Here is a 22124-nt window from a genome sequence, read left to right as displayed (position 1 = left end):
AAAGAGCGAGCAGATTACTTTCCCTTTAATGCAATGTTTCTGGGCAATGTTCTTGGCAGAGGAAGTAACCTAATGTTTGCCTGCAAATACAACCCATTTATTTTGAGTCCAAAGCAGCAAAGATCCTATTATTCAAACAGCTATGGTTACCACAATTGCCTTCTACAGACAACCCCTTATTCACTCATCTGTTTTGCAGTTGTTAAACAAAATGAAACCTCTGTTAATAACAGGCATATCACAAGTAGCAGGATCAATTTTGAGTTATCAGAACACTGACCCAAGCAGAGATTATAAATTTAACACACACAGTTACCATGGATAAATTCAGAGTAAACAATGATAGAAATGTAATGGTTCATCCAAAGATCTCAGCTGCTGTTTTCACTCTTACCTGGGCCCTACCTCTGCAGATACAATGTCCCCTACAGCCAGTGCAACAAGATAAGCAGGGATTGGGATCTTCATACTGAAGTGAAAAGTGTTTTCTTTCTCGTCTTTCTCCCAGTTCGTAGCACTCATTACTGCTGTGAAGCCTGGTGGTACCTGTCATAATATATAGTTATCAGTAACGATTTGATAATTGAGGAAGAACACAATTTTTCTCTAACATATGTACTTCAATTACAAATTCTCCATGGGTTTGACTGCCCCAAGTCCTCTGCAAGACTGAATGAATTAGCACTTCAAGACTGGAGTCAAAGTGTAAGGCTGGGTAGTGGCAAGATAAACATGTTTCAAGACTTAGCTGCCTTCAATTTCTTATGATCCTATAAAGAACTAAACTCTCCATCATTATTTGTAATAAGGATGAACACTAATCTAGTGGGCACTGGTTATCAATCGGTAGCAAATTTTAACTTGAACAAATGCTTCTTGCAACAAAGTATACACTGTTACACATTCTTAGCCAATATAACATTCATTTTGATTTTTCAGTTTAAATCATTACTTTAAATAAAACAGAAGCAAATGTCCTAAAACGTCATTCCTAAAACACAAAATGCAGAATTCAACACAAGTAATTTACAGTGTAGGAGTTGGGGGCTGGGAGTGTTACTGGCATATTGTCATTATACATTTGTATTTAACTTTAACTTGCATTGTTCAAAGTACAAAAAATTAAGTAACTGATCAGTCAGTTATCCAAAGTGTATAAAGAATTTGCATTACTTAAAGGAGAATAAATTATCAAATTAAAACAATTTTCAAAGTACTTACAGAAAGTGACAAGTTCCTGAAGTACAATAAAGAGTATGTACATATCTTAGCTTTTACCTGGATTTATGTTAATCAATTTCATCTGAAAGCAAGGAAACCAAAGAACAAGGCAGAAGCCCTCACAGTCCTAAACGCAATTTATTAAAACAGAAAATCACAGCGTTTTCGCCACACACATATGGTGGCTTCTTCAGAGGATACAAAGGCAACCAAACACAAGCAGTTAAATACTGAAAGTTAATTGAAGTCAACTGCTATCAATTAACCACAAATTATGCAACAAGATGCCTGCATTAAACTGAAGAAGTAGAATGCAAAAAGCCTCAAGCATAGTTTAAATACATGCTAAACTGTTGATGTAATTAAAAGACTGTGACAATACAAAAAACACAATATTTTGACACAGTCAAACCCAAGTAAAATTCAGTATATTTCCTAAGAAATAAAAATACACAAGAAAAAAATGTCACAAAATCATATATACATTCAAAAAGCAAAATGCTAAATAGTCATTCCCAAGTATACATTATTTTAAAAGGGGGAACGACATAATAAAACACATGAATAACTTTTTACTAAAATTGATATAAATTCCAAAGATGTAGACAACCCACATCTAAAGTGTGACCTTAAAAATTAAGTAAAAGTACTAAATGTGAATATAACAACCTAAGCCAAACCTTGCTAGGTCAAATACCAACAAAAAGGTAGGAAACAGTGCCACCAAGTGGCTTGACACTGTACCCACACATAGTGGGCTAATGCAAAAAGGACTAAATCAAAAGTGTCAAGGCAAGTATGATTCTTAAAATAAAAAGGGAACAACTATCTCATATACGATTTTAATTTGAGATAAGGTGCAATATTACAGCTTTAATAATACAGCTAAAATAATGTATACTTGGGAATGACTATTTAGCATTTTGCTTTTTAAATGTACATATGATTTTGTGACACTTTTTTCTTGTGTATTTTTATTTCTTAGGAAATATACTGAATTTTACCTGGGTTTGACTGTGTCAAAATATTGTGTTTTTTGTATTGTCACAGTCTTTTAATTACATCAACAGTTTAGCATGTATTTAAACTATGCTTGAGGCTTTTTGCATTCTACTTCTTCAGTTTAATGCAGGCATCTTGTTGCATAATTTGTGGTTAATTGATAGCAGTTGACTTCAATTAACTTTCAGTATTTAACTGCTTGTGTTTGGTTGCCTTTGTATCCTCTGAAGAAGCCACCATATGTGTGTGGCGAAAACGCTGTGATTTTCTGTTTTAATAAATTGCGTTTAGGACTGTGAGGGCTTCTGCCTTGTTCTTTGGTTTCCTTGCTTTCAGACGTTTGTGGATTTTTTCAAGTGTTTACCAGTTTCTTTTTGTGGAACCTTTGACATGGAGAGCCCAGCAAGCCAAGTGATTCAAGATACATCAAATGGGGACACTATTGGTATGCCTAACCTGCTGTTTTCGCTGTCGCAGAAAATTGATGCACTCAATGAGCGCTTTAATGCATTTGAAAGCTCTTTATCTTCGCGACACGGTGAACCTTCAATTCTGAGACTTTCTATGAATGGGCACTGTAATGTTCCTGATTCTCAGGCATCGATATCAGCACAACCTCCTAGGGCTGTTTCACCTGTAATTCAAACTTCTGGGGCCGTTGCTCCTGATGCTGCTTTCCCTATTGAAAGTAATGGTAACCAGCGTCCTTTTACACGATCGGAAAACGCAGAACGGACCGAAGCACTTATCGGTGGAGCCACTATATCCGAATGGATTGCCAATACAGGTGACTTTTCACTTTTTGTTAAACCTTTTAATGATGCACCGCCGGTGCAGGACCGCTCTGCTTCTGCCATTGCTGCTGTTTCTCTGGCAGACAAACTGAAACTTTTGGATTCAAAAACACTTAAACTCAGGAAAATGCAGCTGGAAACTGCTTACTTTAAACAATGCCTAAGTGAAGGCATTGTTCCGAAGGGACTTAGGTGTAATTTTGCACCATCTGGCTTGATTAATAGCGATGCTTTCCTAATTGACTTGACACTTTTCCAGTCGCAGGGTTTACACCTTCTTGAGTTGTTAGTTAAACACTATTCTATTTGTATATCTGATTTGACTAAAGAGGTATGTTTGCTTGATGAGGAAATCAGGTTGAATAATGCTTTTTCACAATTAAAATATGATCATTCACGGATTTTTTCCAGCATTGACACCTACATGGTCAAATTGAAAACAAATAAAGCCAAAAAATTACACAGGGATAGGTCATCCTATTCTAAAGATATGGCCTTCCCTAATTTACGTGTACAAATTGAGGGTAGTTTTGGGGTTAATCCATCTGAGTTACCTGAGACTGTTAGAGTAACTGGTCCTGGGTTTGTGGATAGTCAAGATGTACCAACACAAAATGACCAACCTTTACGTAGGAGTAACCGCAATAAAAATAGACAGGATACCAGTAGGGGGTCAAATGAAACGATACCTGCTGCTGGGTATGAAGGACCCCAAAATACCAGCAATCATTTTTTAGGGAACAGGAACAACAGGGGTCGCCGCAGGGGGGAATGTGAATTGGAACAACTAATCACAAACCCCCTCTACACTTTGAACACTCCTGTCAAGGTTGTTAAGAATATGAAAGGTGATTTTACAATTTATAATTTTTCACACCTTACCCTTGAACCAGAAATTGTCGAACTGTTAGCCTTGGGTAATACTTTTGTACCTTCTATCAAATGCGACTTGGCCAGGGTGTTATTGGATTTAAAATGTTATGTACGTAAACTAAACTTGAAACTTCTGTTTAATTTTTCCACAGACTCCCTGGTCCCGAAGCTGAAACTGCCTAGTACTTTCAACCCGCCCCTCCATGTGGTCCTAAAAATGTTTGAGAGTGCCTGTGAGTTGGACATCAGGTTTTTATTGAAGCGGCCTTGTGTTGGTACTAGCCGCTTCAATATTTCCAAGGACCAACTTGAAGCATTACGTGACCTCCGCAATGTCGGGGTCAGGATCATCAAGCCTGATAAAGGTGGCGGTTTGGCCATCTTTGAGCAGGCTGACTATGTAGAAAGAATGCACAGGGTCCTTGATTCTGACTCATATGAAATCTCATCTGTCAACGAGATGAATATCAGTGCCAGTAGGATTAGGGGTTACCTGAGGGATTTTTTCACCAACGGCAGAATAGATGAGGAGACATACAAATATATAGACATTTTCTACGCCAAGACCCCTGTCATGTTTGGAATCCCCAAGATTCACAAAAACCTTGGGGATCCACCTATGAGGGCACTGATAGATGGTAGGCTTTCCCTCACCTACCCTTGTTCAAAATTCGTGGATACTTTACTGAACCAGTATGTTGACAGTGTACCTACTATTTGTAAAGACTCATGGTCTTTTCTTTCTGACCTAAATGGGCTTGAGTTGGATATGGATGTTAACTTTTTGACCATAGATGTGGTCGATCTTTATACATCCATACCACACCAGGAGGCCATTGAGTGGATTGACTTGCTTTTGCGTGAGCTTCAGGCACCTATTAATGTCATTAATAATGTTACTGAGTTGCTTAACATCATTTTGTCATCAAATTACTTCCTGTTTGAAAAAGACATTTACATTCAAAAAAGAGGGGTTGCCATGGGCTCCCCATGTGGGGCAGCCGTAGCCAACCTTTTTATGTCCTACTGGGAAAGAAATTTTGTTTTAAACAACTCAGAGTGGAATAGTAAACTTTTCTACTATACTCGTTACCTTGATGACATTTTTATTCTTTTTAGGGGTGATCATTTAACAGCACAGAGTTTTGTCGATTACATCAATAGTACAACACCGTTTCTTAAATTTACTTTTCAGTTTGATGGTGTTAGTATGAATTACCTTGATGTAAAACTGACCAGGGACGGTATTACAGGAAGGTTAATTTCCACAATTTACAGGAAAGATACATACGTGAATTCCTTCCTTCATTATACCAGTTCTCACCCCTTTAAACTTAGAAAAGCAATAGTCAAAGGGCAGCTTGTGAGGGCCGTGAGAATTTGTAGTCAATTGTCAGACTTTAACGTTGAATGTCAATTTTTGACAAATCTCTTTGTCAACCGTGGCTATCCAGCTACTCTTGTGTCTGAACTAATAGAAGAGGTCTTGAATAAAAGAAATAGTGGGTTTTACAGACCTCTCTTGCTTCAAGAAGAGTTGCCTTGCACTGTATGCCCGTAGATCTAGTGCCTCTGGCAACTTTTCCGATGCCACGTCTCCTATTGAACCTGCCTCTCATAGGGCCTCTACTTGTAGTTTCATTTCCACATTTGGGGTGAACTGGTATGCAATACAGAACATTTTGTTTAAAAACTGGTTTTTTATCACCAGTAATGCATCTGTAGGTGAGAAGTTAGGTGAAAGACCTGTTGTAGTGTTTAGAAGAGGTAGAAACATCAAAGAATTGTTACAGACTCCTTATGGCACCTGTAGTGCTAGAATTAATGGTTCTTTTGCCTGCGGCTTCTGTAACTTCTGCTCACATATTAAAACAGGTAGTAGTTTTTGTATTGAAGGAAGGAAATATTTTATACATCATCGTATTTCCTGTGATACGAAAACAGTAGTTTATATTGCTTTTTGCACATGCTGTCCAGCATTCTACGTCGGAAAGACGGACAGAAGGCTTAAAGACAGATTGTATCAGCACTTATATGCCATCAGGAATAAGAGACTTGATAATGCCCTTGCCAAGCATATCTGTTCTTTTCCTGGGCATGCTTTCTCTTTCATGGGGATTGACCACCTCCCTGTTCATCCTCGTGGTGGACCTAGTGCTCTTATACTTGAGACAAATGAATTGCTTTGGCAACTTAATAACGCTTTCTACCCTCCGGGGTTGAATGAAAGCTGTAATATTGCACCTTATCTCAAATTAAAATCGTATATGAGATAGTTGTTCCCTTTTTATTTTAAGAATCATACTTGCCTTGACACTTTTGATTTAGTCCTTTTTGCATTAGCCCACTATGTGTGGGTACAGTGTCAAGCCACTTGGTGGCACTGTTTCCTACCTTTTTGTTGGTATTTGACCTAGCAAGGTTTGGCTTAGGTTGTTATATTCACATTTAGTACTTTTACTTAATTTTTAAGGTCACACTTTAGATGTGGGTTGTCTACATCTTTGGAATTTATATCAATTTTTAGTAAAAAGTTATTCATTAGTTTTATTATGTCGTTCCCCCTTTTAAAATAATGTATACTTGGGAATGACTATTTAGCATTTTGCTTTTTAAATGTACATACGATTTTGTGACACTTTTTTCTTGTGTATTTTTATTTCTTAGGAAATATACTGAATTTTACCTGGGTTTGACTGTGTCAAAATATTGTGTTTTTTGTATTGTCACAGTCTTTTAATTACATCAACAGTTTAGCATGTATTTAAACTATGCTTGAGGCTTTTTGCATTCTACTTCTTCAGTTTAATGCAGGCATCTTGTTGCATAATTTGTGGTTAATTGATAGCAGTTGACTTCAATTAACTTTCAGTATTTAACCGCTTGTGTTTGGTTGCCTTTGTATCCTCTGAAGAAGCCACCATATGTGTGTGGCGAAAACGCTGTGATTTTCTGTTTTAATAAATTGCGTTTAGGACTGTGAGGGCTTCTGCCTTGTTCTTTGGTTTCCCTGCTTTCAGACGTTTGTGGATTTTTTCAAGTGTTTACCTTAATCAATTTCATGTTAACTACTCAAGGGTGCTTTCCAGTCTAACATTTTGAGCCTTGGCGATTGCCAACATTTAAATAGTTAGATATACAGAGGAATAAAATCTTGAGCTAATGTCTTGCAGATTAGCTCAAAGGAGTTCTTACGCAGAACACTGCAGCAGGTATCGCTACAAATGATAATGCATTATCTTATCTTAAAGTTTGGGTTGGACTTCAGAAGTAAATTTCCTGTGATCATTACTGGTAGCAGGGCAACTCCGATCAAATTTATTTGAGAAATAATACAAGCACCCAAATTAAAAGGTGCACAACACCCTATGCTCATGGACTTAATTGAGGGTGGCATTTCTATTAGGGCACGGCACTGCCTTTAAGTCTGGGTGCAGGAAGACAAGACGCCAAGAATCTGACGGTGCCAAAGCACCAGTCAATAGGCTTTTGGTCCATCTAAAACAGGACCCTTCAAGCCCAGTTACACAAAAGTATACTTAGCCAGGCATTACTCTGTAATAGTACAGCCAATGTAACTATGGAAAAGTTGTATTAAAACAGGATGAAATTAGATTTGCATTTGTACATATGGAAAAAAAAGTTGGTCATTCATTCATGTCCAGTGCCAGGCTCACAGGGAAGCTGCAGCCTCTCTCATTAAGCACTAAGTTAAAGAAGCAGTCAAGAATGAGGCACTAATCACTGGTGCAAAGCACGGACTACATGCACACAGCACAAATGTACAGGAAATCTTGGGGACCGACAAATAATGCATCAGTGTATCTCTGGAAAGGAGAATGCTGAACACTCCCATTGAAAATCTACATGCATGCAACTGTGTGCACAAGGCATCTCAACAAGAAACCAAACCAAGAACCACGCTCTGTAATGCAGAAATACTAAATGGGTTTACTATCTTTTGATTGAAACCCACTTGACAAAAAACCTAACTATCAAATGATAGCAAATCTCCAATTACAGCACTTTTACATCACTAAAATTAAGGTGCAACAGAATCAGAAGAGTTTCAATGCACATCAGCTGAAGATTGACAGAACTGAAAAGATTAACTAGTTCAGCAGAATCCTTAATCAAAACCAAAAACTGCTAAGAGTCTCCCACATACACAACAGTATGAGGGGACTCGTACTGAAGAAACGTTACCTCACAGATATTAGCCCACTGGTCCCCAACCTATTGGCCACATTACGCTGGTGTGCTGCAAGCACCATCTCCTGCTGCCATGGTGACATATAAAGGCACCACCGTTTTTCTTTCTCCACTGTTTACTTATAAAGCATGATCAACTGGTGGTAACACTTGACCAGTGGCTCCCAACCTGGGTGCTGTACAGCCAACTTAAGGATGCAAAAAGAAAATGAAAGCTTTTTGCACTTCATTCCAACTACTAATGCATGTAAGAATGATCACTGAAAACACTAGCGTGCTGCTGCTATAGGACCAAATCTTCATCCTTTAGCCTCAAGGTCAAATTCATGTGAATCCTCCATTGCCACATGAAAATTGGCTGTTTCAGTGTTGATTCCAGAATAAGTGCACATAGTACAGGAAAATTAAAAAACACCATGACAAGCTGGAATTAATAGTACAAACCAAACACCTTTGGCAGATGAAGGCATATGAACACTCAGCAAGCAGGTGACGCTCCCTTTTAATCAATCACGTTTTTCTAAGTGCTGCAAGTGTGTGACAACCAACTTTACAAATGCGTTTAGTTTTGTCTGTCCGCACATGTTAGAAGGAAAGGGGATGGGTAGTAAACATAGTACACCAGTTTTACTTTCTTCTGTAAAGATGCTGCTATAACTACCAGACATCATAAAGAAGTGGCACTCAACATCTAAGAATCATCAGAAAAAGGAAGGGGGAAATGATGAAAACCTGCACAAGAGGAGACATGGATATTTCATATGACTTAAGCTTCCAACTAACCAATAGTGAAAATAAGGTATGGGATGTATGATCTGAGGTAAATGACTGGAAGTAGAATGAGAACTGAAAAGACAAAAGTGACCATTTTAAGGAAATATGATAAACCGTTAAAGGAGGTTGGGATTAGGAGATAAAGTGAATGATGCTCAATATCATGAGGTTATTGAGATGTTAAAATACTTTGGTGCTGGGTGCATGGCACTGCTAGAAAATATGATGGTTTTGAAAGGGTTGACAAATTTAGTAAAAAAGTTATCTACCTACAGGTTTTGAAATTATGACCATCGGAGATGTCCAGTGGCCAACCAGTGGAAACAGAGATGGATCTAGTGCAAGCATAAATCCTTGTTGCCAGCAATGATATTAGCACCATCATTCATGCCACCATATAAAAAAAAGTTTACTAATGCACAATCACAATTGAGTAGTCCTAGAACTTGTTAGCATTCATCTCCATATATTACAACAGATACTTTTACTGTTGCATGCTTGATTTATGCTTTATGTCTGGATGGTCTGCACAAGCTCATACTTTGCTCACATATATGGGGCAATTTGAGGATAACTCCATTATCTAATTTTACTTTATATTGAAATTGGTTTAAAAAATGTCCAAGTTTTTTCAGTTTTGTAGAGGTGTCTTTCATTCAGCCAGTGCTCTGTGTGACACCCATGCACTGACCCAGTAATCAAGGAGCCGCAATCCTCACCACTAGAGCCAGTGATTGGCATGCGCATTGGGAAGGATAACAAGTACACACACAGTGAAGTACAATTTCCCCTTAAGAGCACACAGAGATGAGTCAGTCCAGGGTCTCTCTCTCTCTCCCCTCCCCAATAAGACTCCCCACTGACAGTTATAGGGTACAGGTCTCGGCCTAGTGGTCAAGCTAAAACCTCCAGCACCCTCTCTAGCCAACCAGTGCTGTGTGTCCCTGCCCAAGTAGCTGACACACACATACTTCGAGATACGAGTTATACACAAACACACACACACTCCTCGTGGAAGCTGGTACAGGTTCTCCAGCTATGCCCCCTTCTCTGCAAAGGATACAAGGTAGAGATTTCTGCCACCAATCACTAATATCAGCTACCACTGCCATCAGCTGCTAATAAGGCCCATATATACACAAACACACACACTCTCATGGGGAAAGCTGGCACAGGTTCTCCAGCTATGCCCCCTACTCTGCCCAGGATATAAGGTAGAAATCAATGCCACCAACCACTAATATCAGCTACTAATAAGGCCCTTACCAAAGGGTGTCCAATTTTACTGTGCAATATTATTATCCAATTAGTAAGTATGACAAACAGCAAGGCTTAATGGAGTGGCTTGGTCAGTATCACTATATACATGCAATGTACTCTAGAGCTTAAATTATCTCTACACAAAACAGCCACAGTTGAAAGCTTTAAAAACATTTAATAAATAATGCAAACACAAGACAAATCTTCTCAATTCAACACAGTGCTGGTCAAGAGTTCAGACACAGGAAAATGCTTAAAATAATACTGTAAAATAGTCTGACAAATATAGAAAACAGACTATTTCTAAGAGAAACAATGTTCTAAACAACCTACATACATACAGAGCAAAGGCAGAGTGCTGGTGATGTTGTCCGTTCTGAAGACGGACGCAAAATTGCTTTAAGTTTCTCTCTCTCTCTGAGAAAGTCTTAAAATTGATAATACATCACTGCTGACTCATTTTAGATTACATCATTCTTGACACTTCTGATTTAGCCTCCCAGGCCAACAGAAACTCAATTTACATTTCTTTTTGTAATGTGGACCTGCAGGAAGCCACAGCAATAAAAGACATTATACATGTGAAATGTAGCAATTAACTCTTGTCCCAAAACAATAGAAACATTTGCTGGTCCAGACATCACATCTCCGAGTTTGAGCTCAAACAGTCATACAATGCTTGACTTACCAGCTTTCTTCCAGCAGAGTGCACTGTGGTTACATTTTTTAAGCTCAGTACACCATATAGTTTAATCATAATATATAATTCTCTTACATTTGTAAAACCAGTATGTGGATTATATTAATATTTACAAATCACATAATTATTTACAAGATTTTATCTGGTTGGGCTGGCAGCCTTTCAGTTTTTCACATTTCCCCCCTCCCTGAGAACTCAAGCTATTTAAGTGACCGTTGAGAAACTTTGCATGAAAGGGTTAGGTTGGAGTATACCTTACCCCATTCCCTGTCTTGAGAGCCCATCTGCGTTGGCATTGCTAATCCTACTGCTGTGCTGCACTGACGTATCATATGCTTGCAACTCTAGGCTCCATCGTAGCAACTTAGGATTTTGCAGGCTGGCTCAGTGTAACCATGTTAAGGGATTGTGATCTGTAACTACAGTGAACTTCCTTCCATACAGATAAGGCTGAAGTTTCCGCAGTGCCCACACTATGGCTAGACATTCCTTTTCTACAGATGCACATCATTCCTCCCTGGGTTGGAGCCTACGACTGACAAACCACTGGGTGCTCTTCTCCCTCTGAAGACATCTGGCTAAGTACAGCCCCCACTCCATGGTTCGAAGCATCCACCTGCACAACAAATTATTTGCTGTAATCTGGACTGGCTAACACAGGGGGTCCTCCCAAAGCTTCTTTAAGCTTCTGGAATGCCTGCTCACATGCTGTGGTCCACACTACCCTATCTGGCCTGCTTTTCCTTGTCAAGTCTGTGAGGGGAGCAGCTATGGTACTATAACTGGGGACAAATGTTCTGTAGTACCCTGGTGTCCCTAAGAATGCACTCACCTGCTTTTTGGTAACAGGTGCAGGCCATGCCGGAATGTCTTCCACTTTGGCAGGTTCTAGCCTGATCTTACTACTCCCCACTCTATATCCCACGTAGAAGACCTCTGCCATACCCACCTGACATTTGCTCGGCATAATGGTTAACCATGCCCTCTGTAGTCTGCCCAGCACCTCCCTGACATGTTGAAGGTGCTCTTGCCAGGAATGGCTGTAGATGGTAATATCATCTAGGTAAGCAAGGGCGAACCCTCCTGCTAGGATATGATCTACCAGCCTCTGGAAAGGTGCTGGGGCATTTTTCATCCCAAAGGGCATCTTTGTGAACTCATACAAGCTAAAAAAAAAAGTCACAAAGGCTGACCTCTCTCTAGCACTGGGAGTCAAGGGCACCCGCCAGTAACCCTTGGCAACATCAGTGGTGGTACACTACTTAGCCCCACCCCGCTGCTCTAGGGCCATATTGGTCCTAGGCATGTGTCTGACAGTGTGACTATTTAATTACCTGTAGCCACACAGAACCTGGTGCTGTTATCATTCTTTGGCACCAGCACCAATGGGGTGGCCCAGGGACTGCTGGACTTGAATTAACCCCTAGTTCTAACATCTCCTGCATCGCCTCACTCAAGAGTGTTCTTCTCTCGGGCACTCTATAAGGGGCCTGTCTAATAGGTCTTTGGGGTCCTGTACCACCTGGTGCTGCAGCAGGTGGGTAAATCCTGGTTTTCCAGTGAATGTGTCCCCAAACTCCTGTAACACTGCTCTCATTTTTCTCGAACCTGGGTCGTTGATAGCTGCTGGGATATTGCTACCCCTTCCACTGAGGTCAGTCCGAGCCTCACCGAGATCATCAGTCCTCAGATCTCCCTTAGACTCCTCTTGCAATCTACTGCAAATACTCGGCACAAGTGCCTCCCTATCATGTTAAGATTTCATCATGTTAACATGGTACAATTTGTGCCTCTGCCTCCGGCCTAGCAGTTCTACCATGTAGTTAACATCACTTACCTTTCTTACCACCTTGTAGGGTCCCTCCCAAGCTACTTGCAGCGTGTTGTGTCTGACAGGAATGACCCATTACCTGCTGCCCTATAGCATACTCTCTAGCTCGAGCATTCCTGTCATACCAGACCTTTTTCTGTTGGGCTTCTGCCAGGTTCTGCTGGGCCAAGCCCATGAGTTCCCTGAGCCTTATCCTGAGGATCAGGATGTATGCCACAACAGACTCATTGTGAGATTCACATACCTTCCCACTCACAAATTAAATCTACAGGTCCCCTCACCCTATGCCCATACAGAAACTCAAAGGGTGAAAAACCCATGGATTCCTGGGGAACCTCTCTGTACAGCAACTCAAAGGGTGAAAAAACCCATGGATTCCTGGGAACCTCTCTGTACGCAAACAGATAGGGCAAATATTTGTCTTACTCCCTCTTAAACTTGTCTGCAAATGCCCGTAGCATGGACTTGATTGTAGAGTTTAACCTCAACAAGACAATTAGTCTAGGGATGGTAGGGGGTGGCCTTCAGGTGCTTCACCCCACAATACTTCCACAGACAAGCCAGCAGGTCTGACATGAAACTGGCACCTCTGTCAGTCAGTATTTCTTTTGGGAAACTGACCCTGCTGAAAATCAAAGCATTTGCCACCTTTTCCGCCTCAATGGAGAACAAAGCCACTGCCTCAGGGTATCTTGTAGCATAATCTACTACCACTAGGATACACTTTTTCCCTGTGGAACTTTGGGTACTCAGAGGCTTCACAATATCAATAGCTACCCTCTGAAATGGCTCCTCAGTCACAGGCAAAGGCACCAAAGGAGATCTCACCTTGTCACCTGCCTTGCCTACCCTTTAGAACTGCTCACAGGTCCCGCAGTACCCTTTTACATCTCGGGAAATTCCAGGCCAATAGAAGTTCTGTATAATACGTCTCTGTACGCTTTATGCCGATATGACCTGCAAAGGGAATATCATGGGCTATGGCTAGAAGTGCCAGATGGTAGGCTCTAGGCACTAACAACTGCTGCATCCTCTCACCTTCCAGGTCTCCCTCAGGGGTCCACTCTATACAGTAACCCTCTATCCCAGTATACAGATTCCCCCTCCCCTTGAGAATCAGGTACCTCACTAGCTACCTGCCTCAGTCCTTGTAATGTAGGGTCAGAGAGCGGAGCCAGTCTCAACTTTCTCCCTGTGGAAGGGGAGCTGGGAAGGGTTACAGAAAGTCTGGCATTCTCTGACAGTGGTGCCTCACTGTCAGCCTGGGTACTATTAACTCACCTCTACCTTTGCAGTCAGCCTGGGTACTATTAACTCACCTCTACCTTTGCAGTCACTCTGTCCAAGGGAACATCAGTACCCACAAGCAGCTGTGGCTCACCTTCAGTCTCACTGCTACAGGGTAGCTCCCTCCCTTAAATAACCACCTCACCAGTCCTGGCTACAAGTGTGCTGTCTGATTGGGTCTTCCCCAGGCTACCAGACCCACATGCTTGTCTCCAAGCCTGACTGCATGTAACTGCATTAACACATGGTACTGCCTCATCAAAATCCTTCCCTATCAGGACATCTGCAGTATGGTAGTTTGGTACCCATGTTGTCTCAAGACAACCTACTATTGGCAATTTTGCTTTCCCCACTTACTGGCTCCCTCAACCTTTTGTTCCCCACCTTGCCTCCATTGACATCTATATGCCATATGGCCCCACTAGTTGCATTCAAAACTAGTAACTCTAGGTCCTGGACGTGTACCTGGACTAGTGGCTTCCCCTGCTGCTGGCAGATTCTGCTGGGGCAGTCTGGGCTGCCCACCATATGTTCCTTTAGACCCATGAGCAGCACTGGGTGTCCCTTTCCTGTGTAGTGATGCCCTGGTTGCTAGGTATAGGTCTCCCTTCTTCCCCAACTCCCCTGAAGTAGCACTTTGTCTATCATCTAACCAGATCCTCATACCCTCAGGCAAAGTGCTAAGGGCTTGTTCCTTCACCAAAAGGTCTGCCAGCCCTTCAAAAGTGGTGACCTGACATCCACTCTCCCACCTATGAAAATAAGGGCTCGGTTCAGCAACATATTCATACATTTTCATCTGCCTTGTGTCTATGCTCACGAAACTTTTTCCTACAAGTTTCAGGTGTTAGCTTAAACATTCTTACAAACAATTCTTAACAGCAGTATAATCAAAAAAATTTTCGATCAGATAATTCAGACAATACAATTACAGCTTTACCATGGAGTAAAGAGGGTCAGGAACTGTACCCAGAGCCTTTGGTCAACATCATACTGTTTTACACACCCTCTCAAACATATGAATGAAACCATCTGGTGAAGAGTCAGCATTTCCTTTTCATGCTACCTCTGCCTACACCCAGCTTCCAGGTGTAGCAGTTTCTCATTCTCCTCAGCCTGTAGAAGTCTCAGTGTCTCTGCTGCTTCTGTTTCCAAATGCCTGACATCCAACTCAAGTCTCTTTAGTGCCAGATGGATTTTTAAGTCCTCTGCAGAAAAGTTGAGTAGTCCATTCCCTGAGTATTGTACATCTCCACGGTCAATTTGATCATTCTCCTGATTGCTGTTTTCTGATGCAGCTGAAACCAAAGCTGCAATCATGTCTGCTTTAGTCACGTTTCCAAGCACCAGTCCCTTAGTCTGGCACATCTCAGCCAACTGGCTCATTGTCAGCTTGCCATACTCCTCTGCTGACATGCTTTCCTGTTCTCCCTGACCAACTAAGCTAACAAAAGAAATCAAACAATGGTGATCTGAACTCTGAATATTCACTGCGTGTCTGATTTAGGAGTACAAAAACACCTTCAGTGATCACTGTACACAAGCTACAAGAATTCACTATCCACACCACTACAAGCCAATTAGAATGTGATGTGGCTAACCCACTATCAAACAATATTCGATGTGGATAGCCCACCCCGATCAAACAATTAGTGTGTGATGCCCGTGCACTGGCCCAGTAATCAAAGAGCCTCAATCTTTACCACTAGCACCAGTGAGGGGGGTGCACACTGGGAACGATAACAAGTACACACGCAGTAAAATACAATTCCCCTTAAGAGCACACAGAGATCAGTCAGTCCGGGACAGGTTTCTCCCTTTCTCTCCAGATCCCCAGTAAGACTCCCCAATAAAAAATACATGCACCTGCAGGAAGCCACAGCAATAAAAGACATTATACATGTAAAATCTAGCAATCAACTCTGGTCTCAAAACAATAGAAAGAATTTGCTGGTCCAGACATCACGTCTGAGAGTTTGAGATCAAACAGTCATACAATGCTTAACTTATCAGCTTTCTTCTAGCAGAGTGCACTGTGGTTACATTTTTGAAGCTCAGTACAACATATGATTTGTAAAACCAACCTGTGGATTATATTAATATTTACAAACAACATAGAACCATCTGGCTGGGCTGGCAGCCTTTCAGTTTTTCACACGTTCCACCACTGGTTCCCCACTGAGTGGCAGAACAAAGATGTCCTTGAGACTTGCATAATGAAGGATCACAGTCTCTCCATAAAACAAGACAGAATGCCATAGCAGCTAGGTTAATGGCCACAAGGGTCTTTTTAATCCTAGCCATGCATCTCAAATCTCTGCCAAGGTGTGGTACCCTTGATAAATGTAAGGAGAGGCTTGAGGTATGAAACATTTACAAGCAGGGAACTGGGAGATTACCATTTACAGGCTGTGTCCATTAAAGACACAGGTGCCAAACCAGGAATGAATTTCCTGTTCCCCATCCAAATGTCCAAGTTACACTTGAATTGAGTTGGGAAGGAACTCTGCTTCACATGGATGGGAATCCTGCTCCAGGGAACAGGTAGTCTCTGATACCAGTCTCTCCAGCAGGTCCTACTTCTATCACAGGCAAGGTTCAAGTCATTAGAAGGGTAATTTTGGTGGTTTGTTTTGAGGATATGCAAAACAAACAGCACCCACTCCTGCTAATGGTAGCTCACAAGCAAATCAGGCCAAATAAGAAAAACAAAATGTGAGAAAATCAACAGAGCTGAATGAAGGCCAAGAAATGTCCTTTGTAGATTCTTTATTAAAAAGAAAAGGATAAGCATATTCAGAGTTACTGCTTCTTCAGATCCACATAAAAACTTAAAACCAATGATTTATACAAAAAGTAAAGTCACATCACTAAAAACACCAAATCAAATTCACTTCCTCTTAAAGGAATATTGGCATTAAGCCCTGGCTCTTTGTGAGCTTGTAGTGCTGTTATCCACTTAACTTCCAAATTCTCCAGAAAATTATTCACATCACCCCTCCTCATACCAGGGTTAACTAGCTGTAGGGCTCCAAAGCAAAAAATACTCTCTCCTGTTTTAACTGTGTGCTGCTAAAGCATTAGTAGTGACATTGTTCCTGATATTGCCAACATGCCCCAAAATCCTCTCTTTAAACCTGTGCATAGTCGTACCTACATAAAAACTAAGACACTGTGTGCAGGTTGCTAAGTAAACCAGGCAATTACTGCTGCACGTGGCAAAAAATCTCAGAATAAATTCTCTCCTGGTTTTGGGATGAATAAATACATGTTCTCTGACTATAAAGGTACAGGCTTTACATTTGCCACAGGAAAAAGTTCCAAAGCCATGTGGAAAATCAGTCACTGCAGCTCTAGGCCCATAGCATAACATTCTCTTCAAATTTTATTAATCCTAAAAAAACTAGGATGGCAGCCAACTACTTTGTGTATAACTTCACATGATAAAATGAGCCAATTCTTTTTGAAAATATCACAAAATTCAAAAACATTGCTGGAATATGTAACAAGCATCTCAGGATGTCAGTGACTCAAATTATTATTACAATGTCTACTATTGTAGCTCCTGTGTTTACTGGAAAACTAGGGGGCTCCTTTATTATCCCTCTGTGCTTGTACCTCTTTACAAACATTGGCAGGAACCTTATCTGGGTGCCCCCTATCTGAAAGGTCATGTAAGAAATTCTTGGAGTCAGTCATACCCTTGGCATCAGTATTGAGGTGTGAACGCCTCAAAAAAAGATTGCCCTTTTGCAATGTTTTGGAAAATGAGAAGGATGCATCCTGGATTTATGTAATATACAATTCTTCCAGCATGCTTTCCTAAAGCATTTGGTATCAAGCCTACCCAGAGCATTCTTACACAACGTGATATCCAAAAAGTCTATGCTAGTTAGTCACCAATTCATAACAAATCTAAGGTAGCTAGTAGTGCTTTCAAGGTATTCAGTAAATCTATTCAGTTGCGTTTCATCCCCTTTCCATAACAGAAGGATGTCATCCACAAACCTACCATAGTACATTAGAAAGTCACTAAAGATATTATTCAGTATGTATTCTTCCTCCCACTGTGCCAACACCAAATTGGCATATGTGTTTGCACAAAGGGTACCCATGGCCACCCCTTGTTTCTGCAAAAAAATAACCATCAAAAAGAAAAACATGATGATTCAAAATCAGCTCCCAACAGTGTACACACCACGGTTACAGTATTGTGATTATATTATATTGGCTGTGGTGTGCCAAATAAGTCCAACTGCATCAATGCCCCATTTGGGATTACCATGAATAACGTTTTGACATCTAATGTGACTAACAGTACTTCTGTCAGAGCAAGACCCTGTACTTTTTCAAATAAGATCACCAGACAGTACTGTGCATCTTTTAGAACCAAGGGGGCCTCCTCTAGTAGAGGTTTTAGCAGGTTTTCTACATACTGAAAAAGGGGCTCAGTTGCCAAGCCACGCCCTGATACTATGGGTTACATAGGAGGTAGGTTTCAGAGTTTTATGTATCTTAGGTAATCCATTAAATGTTGGTATCAAAGGATGTTCCACCATCAAAAACTCAAAGATAAAGGTCCAGCAACCCATACATAAATAACTCAAAGTACTTCCCTAATAGTATTAAAGCTTTTATCAATATCCTTAGTATCTACTGAAGCATATGCATCTACGTCCGAAAGCATTTCATGCACAGAGCTTAAAAAGTCAGTCCTGTTTAGACCAGCAGCATCCCCTTTATCAGCTGGTCTAATACTGATATTTTCCAGCCTCTGCAACTGCTCTAAAGCTTCACTTTCTAATGCTGTTAAATTAGAAAAAAATGACTTTTGGTCTTATCAAATGCTTCATATATGTCCAGTTCACATACTCTTAACTAATGCTTCCATAGTGCTAGATACAGGGGGATTGAAGGTACTACGTTTGTGACACGAAAAAGTATTTACACTTACATTTTAGGCATCCATTTCACCATACAAACATTTCAACGTTACATTCCTGGCAAATAACCTCAAATCTAGGATAATATCAGTGAGTTCTGATCTAACTGGAATAAAGTTCAGGGCCTTGTTAAGGAGCGCAACTTATGCTTCAGTTAACGTAACGCCAGACAAATTAAATAAAAGTTTGTTGTGTCTTTGCAAGTCAGATGCATATGCCAAATCAATAAGACCAGTTCCCTCTGCCGAATCTGCTAGAGGGTGGCAATCCTTAACACATGATGTTACAATGGGAAAATCAGTCAGAACAGTACTAGATAAAGCATGAACAGGCCAGTCAAAGTCTTTTAAACTCTCTACACATATTTGTTGCTTATGATCTTGACCAGACAGTTCTAGTGCTGGCTGATAGTCATGATTTACAGAAAATAACTCTTCTGAAAGGACACTTATGTATACATAATGTCCTTGTGAAGTTAGCTGAGGAATTCATTCTTTAATCAAGCATCAAATTCAGTTGTTCTTGGAGCAATCGGTCATTCACCTCTACTGCCGGCACCCATGTCGCATTGTGATGCTTATGGAGGCTTTCTGTTTTCAATGCTCCCTTATAGGCAAGCGCCCTCTGCTGGAGGTATCCAGTAGCTTCGTAGGTAGAGGAAGTGCAGTAAAAGGATTGGCAGAGAAAGGAGATATCGTAGCCACAGAATCTCGCGCAACATCTTTGGCTTTGCTACGAGCCCCAAATGAAGATAGTCACTCGTGTTTTAGCATTCACTGAAGTAGATGTTTTGCGGATATGCAAGAGGTCCACCAGGGTGGGATATGACATTGCCTGGTCTCCCATCAACAGCCTGTAGGAGACAGAATACAGGGATAGGACCTTGAAGCTGTCTGCATAGGATACATTACTAACGCCCTGTATTCTTTTGGTGAAGAGCCACTATGGATGTTCCAATTGTTGATGTGCCTGGTTAGGTACATACCAAAGTGGGCACTGTACTCTATGATCTGATGAATGTCAAATACTATGAAACAATGACTTCCTTGTACCTAGATGGCATATGTTAGTTTGCAGGTTGCACAACATAAAATGATTTCCTTACTACTGTAGAAATGTGATGGTCAAAGGTTAGATTATTGCCTAGGTGTCCCCAAGTACCAGACTACTGGGTCAGCTCTTAGGATGGTTGTCAATATGATTAGTTACCAAGGGTGGATACCTTCCCTGAAGGACGCCATTATACATTTTGTTTTAGTCCGTGGCTCAGACACGAGTCATTTCTCAATGTCAGCCCTTCCTGGAGAACATCTCCGTTGGAGGATTCTAGGACTGCTCCTAATTTGCAATCAACTGCAAATTTAGTCAGCCAGAGGCCACTGGCATTGGCCAGAACTTCAAACAAGTTAAGGCTGAAAAGGAGTGGTCCCAGGACCAGTCCCTGAGGGACTCTGTTTATAGTAGCCTCTCTTTAGAGGTTCGACTCCAATTCTAACTTCCTGGGTACTGTCTGTGAGCCAACTGGCTATCCACCGGGTGTGTTTATACTAAACCTCTTGTGTTTGTCAACAATGCCAGAGCAGAGTATTGTGTCAAATGCCTTAACCAGGTCAATGCCCTCATCCACTGATTTTGTGACCTTCTTAGAGAAGTCCATCAGGTTGATTAGACCTGACCTACCCTTGAGGGAACCAAATTGGGTTGGGTCCAGTGTCTGGAGGTTTCCCCATGTCATTACGGAGCCCCTCCTGGACAATTTTTTCCACTGCTTTGTATAGGAGACTAGTGAGTTATGGGTCTGTAGTTTCCAAGGTTTGTAGATTGGCAATAGACATCCCTCTGCACAAAGGTGGGCCCTTCTTCATTCATGAAGCATGGAACCTATTTGCAGACTACAGGTAAATAATTCCAGAGGGCCTGATAAATTATGTTTCATGCTAAGTTAGGTTTCATGCTATTTAGAAGGCATCCTGGGATATTGCATGGGCCCATTGATGCAGTGTTCTTGGCCTTACAGAGAGTACTAAGGGAGTTATATTTGATTGCATTTCCTGAGGGAAGGTTGAGGGAGAGAGAGGGGTAAAGCTGAAGCTGAATTTGTCGACCAGTAGATTGGATAGGTCTTCCGGCTCAGTACAGGTGGCTCCATTAACAATGAGCTCCACACACAATTGTGCATTTCCTTTGACAGTGTGGACATAGCTAAAGAATGCCTTGTGGTTGTTCTTTGCCCGAGAAGCCAAATTTACATCAAATTTGGCTTTGGTAGACTATTTATCCTCAGAATCATGCTGATTTGAGGGTTTTAGCCTGCTGAATGCAATACCTCCTAAGTTTTGTCATGATTTTCTTTCTTCTGTTATACAGCCTTTTGATGTTGCGATTCCACCAGGATGGCTTGTTTTGTGGGTACACCTGCCTCTATGCAGCCATTAATATGCTTGTATGGGGTTTCTGTGAACAGTTCCACATGGGCAACAATGTTCTGAGAGTTTATGGGGGCTAGAAATTTTGTCAGGTTATCACGTAACAGTAAGATGTTAGCCTTGGAGTACTTCCTGAATATTCCAGGGTTAGCTGGGGTTGCAGGTGTTTTTTGTCTGACCCTACCACAGAAGATGTTACATTAGGGGGTGTGCAGCACTCTCACATATTAGTTAGGACCAGATCCAGTATGTTTGCAGCCCTAGTCAATGTATTGACAATCTCGTCCACTGATTTTGTTTACAAAATCCAGGAATTTCTTTCCCTGTACATTTGGTATCGTGTACGATTACCAGTTAATAGAGGGATAATTAAATCTCCCATGAATATGCTTCTGGGTTGTTTCAACAAATTTAAGTACATCAACCACCACAAAACTCGGGAATAGCAGAAATCACAGTTTCTGCCAAGTTTAAATTCATGTTACAGGTTTCCTGGGTCACAGAGGGGGCCTATAGCTTGCAAGAAGTGATATGGGATTTTGCCTGTGTTGATTTGAACATGGAGAAGCTCAACAGTACTGTCCTGTGTGACCAGCCTCAAGGTATATTTTTGATGTAAATCAAGACACTTCCACCTTTAGTATCTGTCAATGTAGTAGCTGGTCTAAACGTGTCGAAGGCATTATAGCCTTTCAATGCTGGGTGTTATCTGTGGCTTTAAACTACGCCTCAGTGACTGCACAGATGTCAGCATTCTCTAGGGACAGGAGAGCTTGTAAGGAGTGGTTTGTTTAGCCATCA

At 41.1% G+C, this 22124-nt stretch overlaps 1 protein-coding gene across 1 annotated transcript in view; it reads right to left on the bottom strand.

The window, feature by feature from the left end:
• LOC122806339 (arginyl aminopeptidase) overlaps positions 1–22124 on the bottom strand; it is a 292458-nt gene that overhangs the window by 245050 nt on the left and 25284 nt on the right. Inside the window, exon 3 of the mRNA XM_044076669.1 lies at positions 395–546. Within this exon, the coding sequence (XP_043932604.1) occupies positions 395–546 (152 nt within the window). The remainder of the gene's footprint in view (positions 1–394; positions 547–22124) is intronic.

The sequence above is a fragment of the Protopterus annectens genome, chromosome 7.part0, assembly GCF_019279795.1.
Source record: "Protopterus annectens isolate FY-2018-M chromosome 7.part0, PAN1.0, whole genome shotgun sequence".
Classification (NCBI taxonomy): domain Eukaryota; kingdom Metazoa; phylum Chordata; order Ceratodontiformes; family Protopteridae; genus Protopterus; species Protopterus annectens.
Note: the sequence above shows the minus strand (reverse complement) of the source record. Positions and strands in the feature narration are given on the sequence as shown.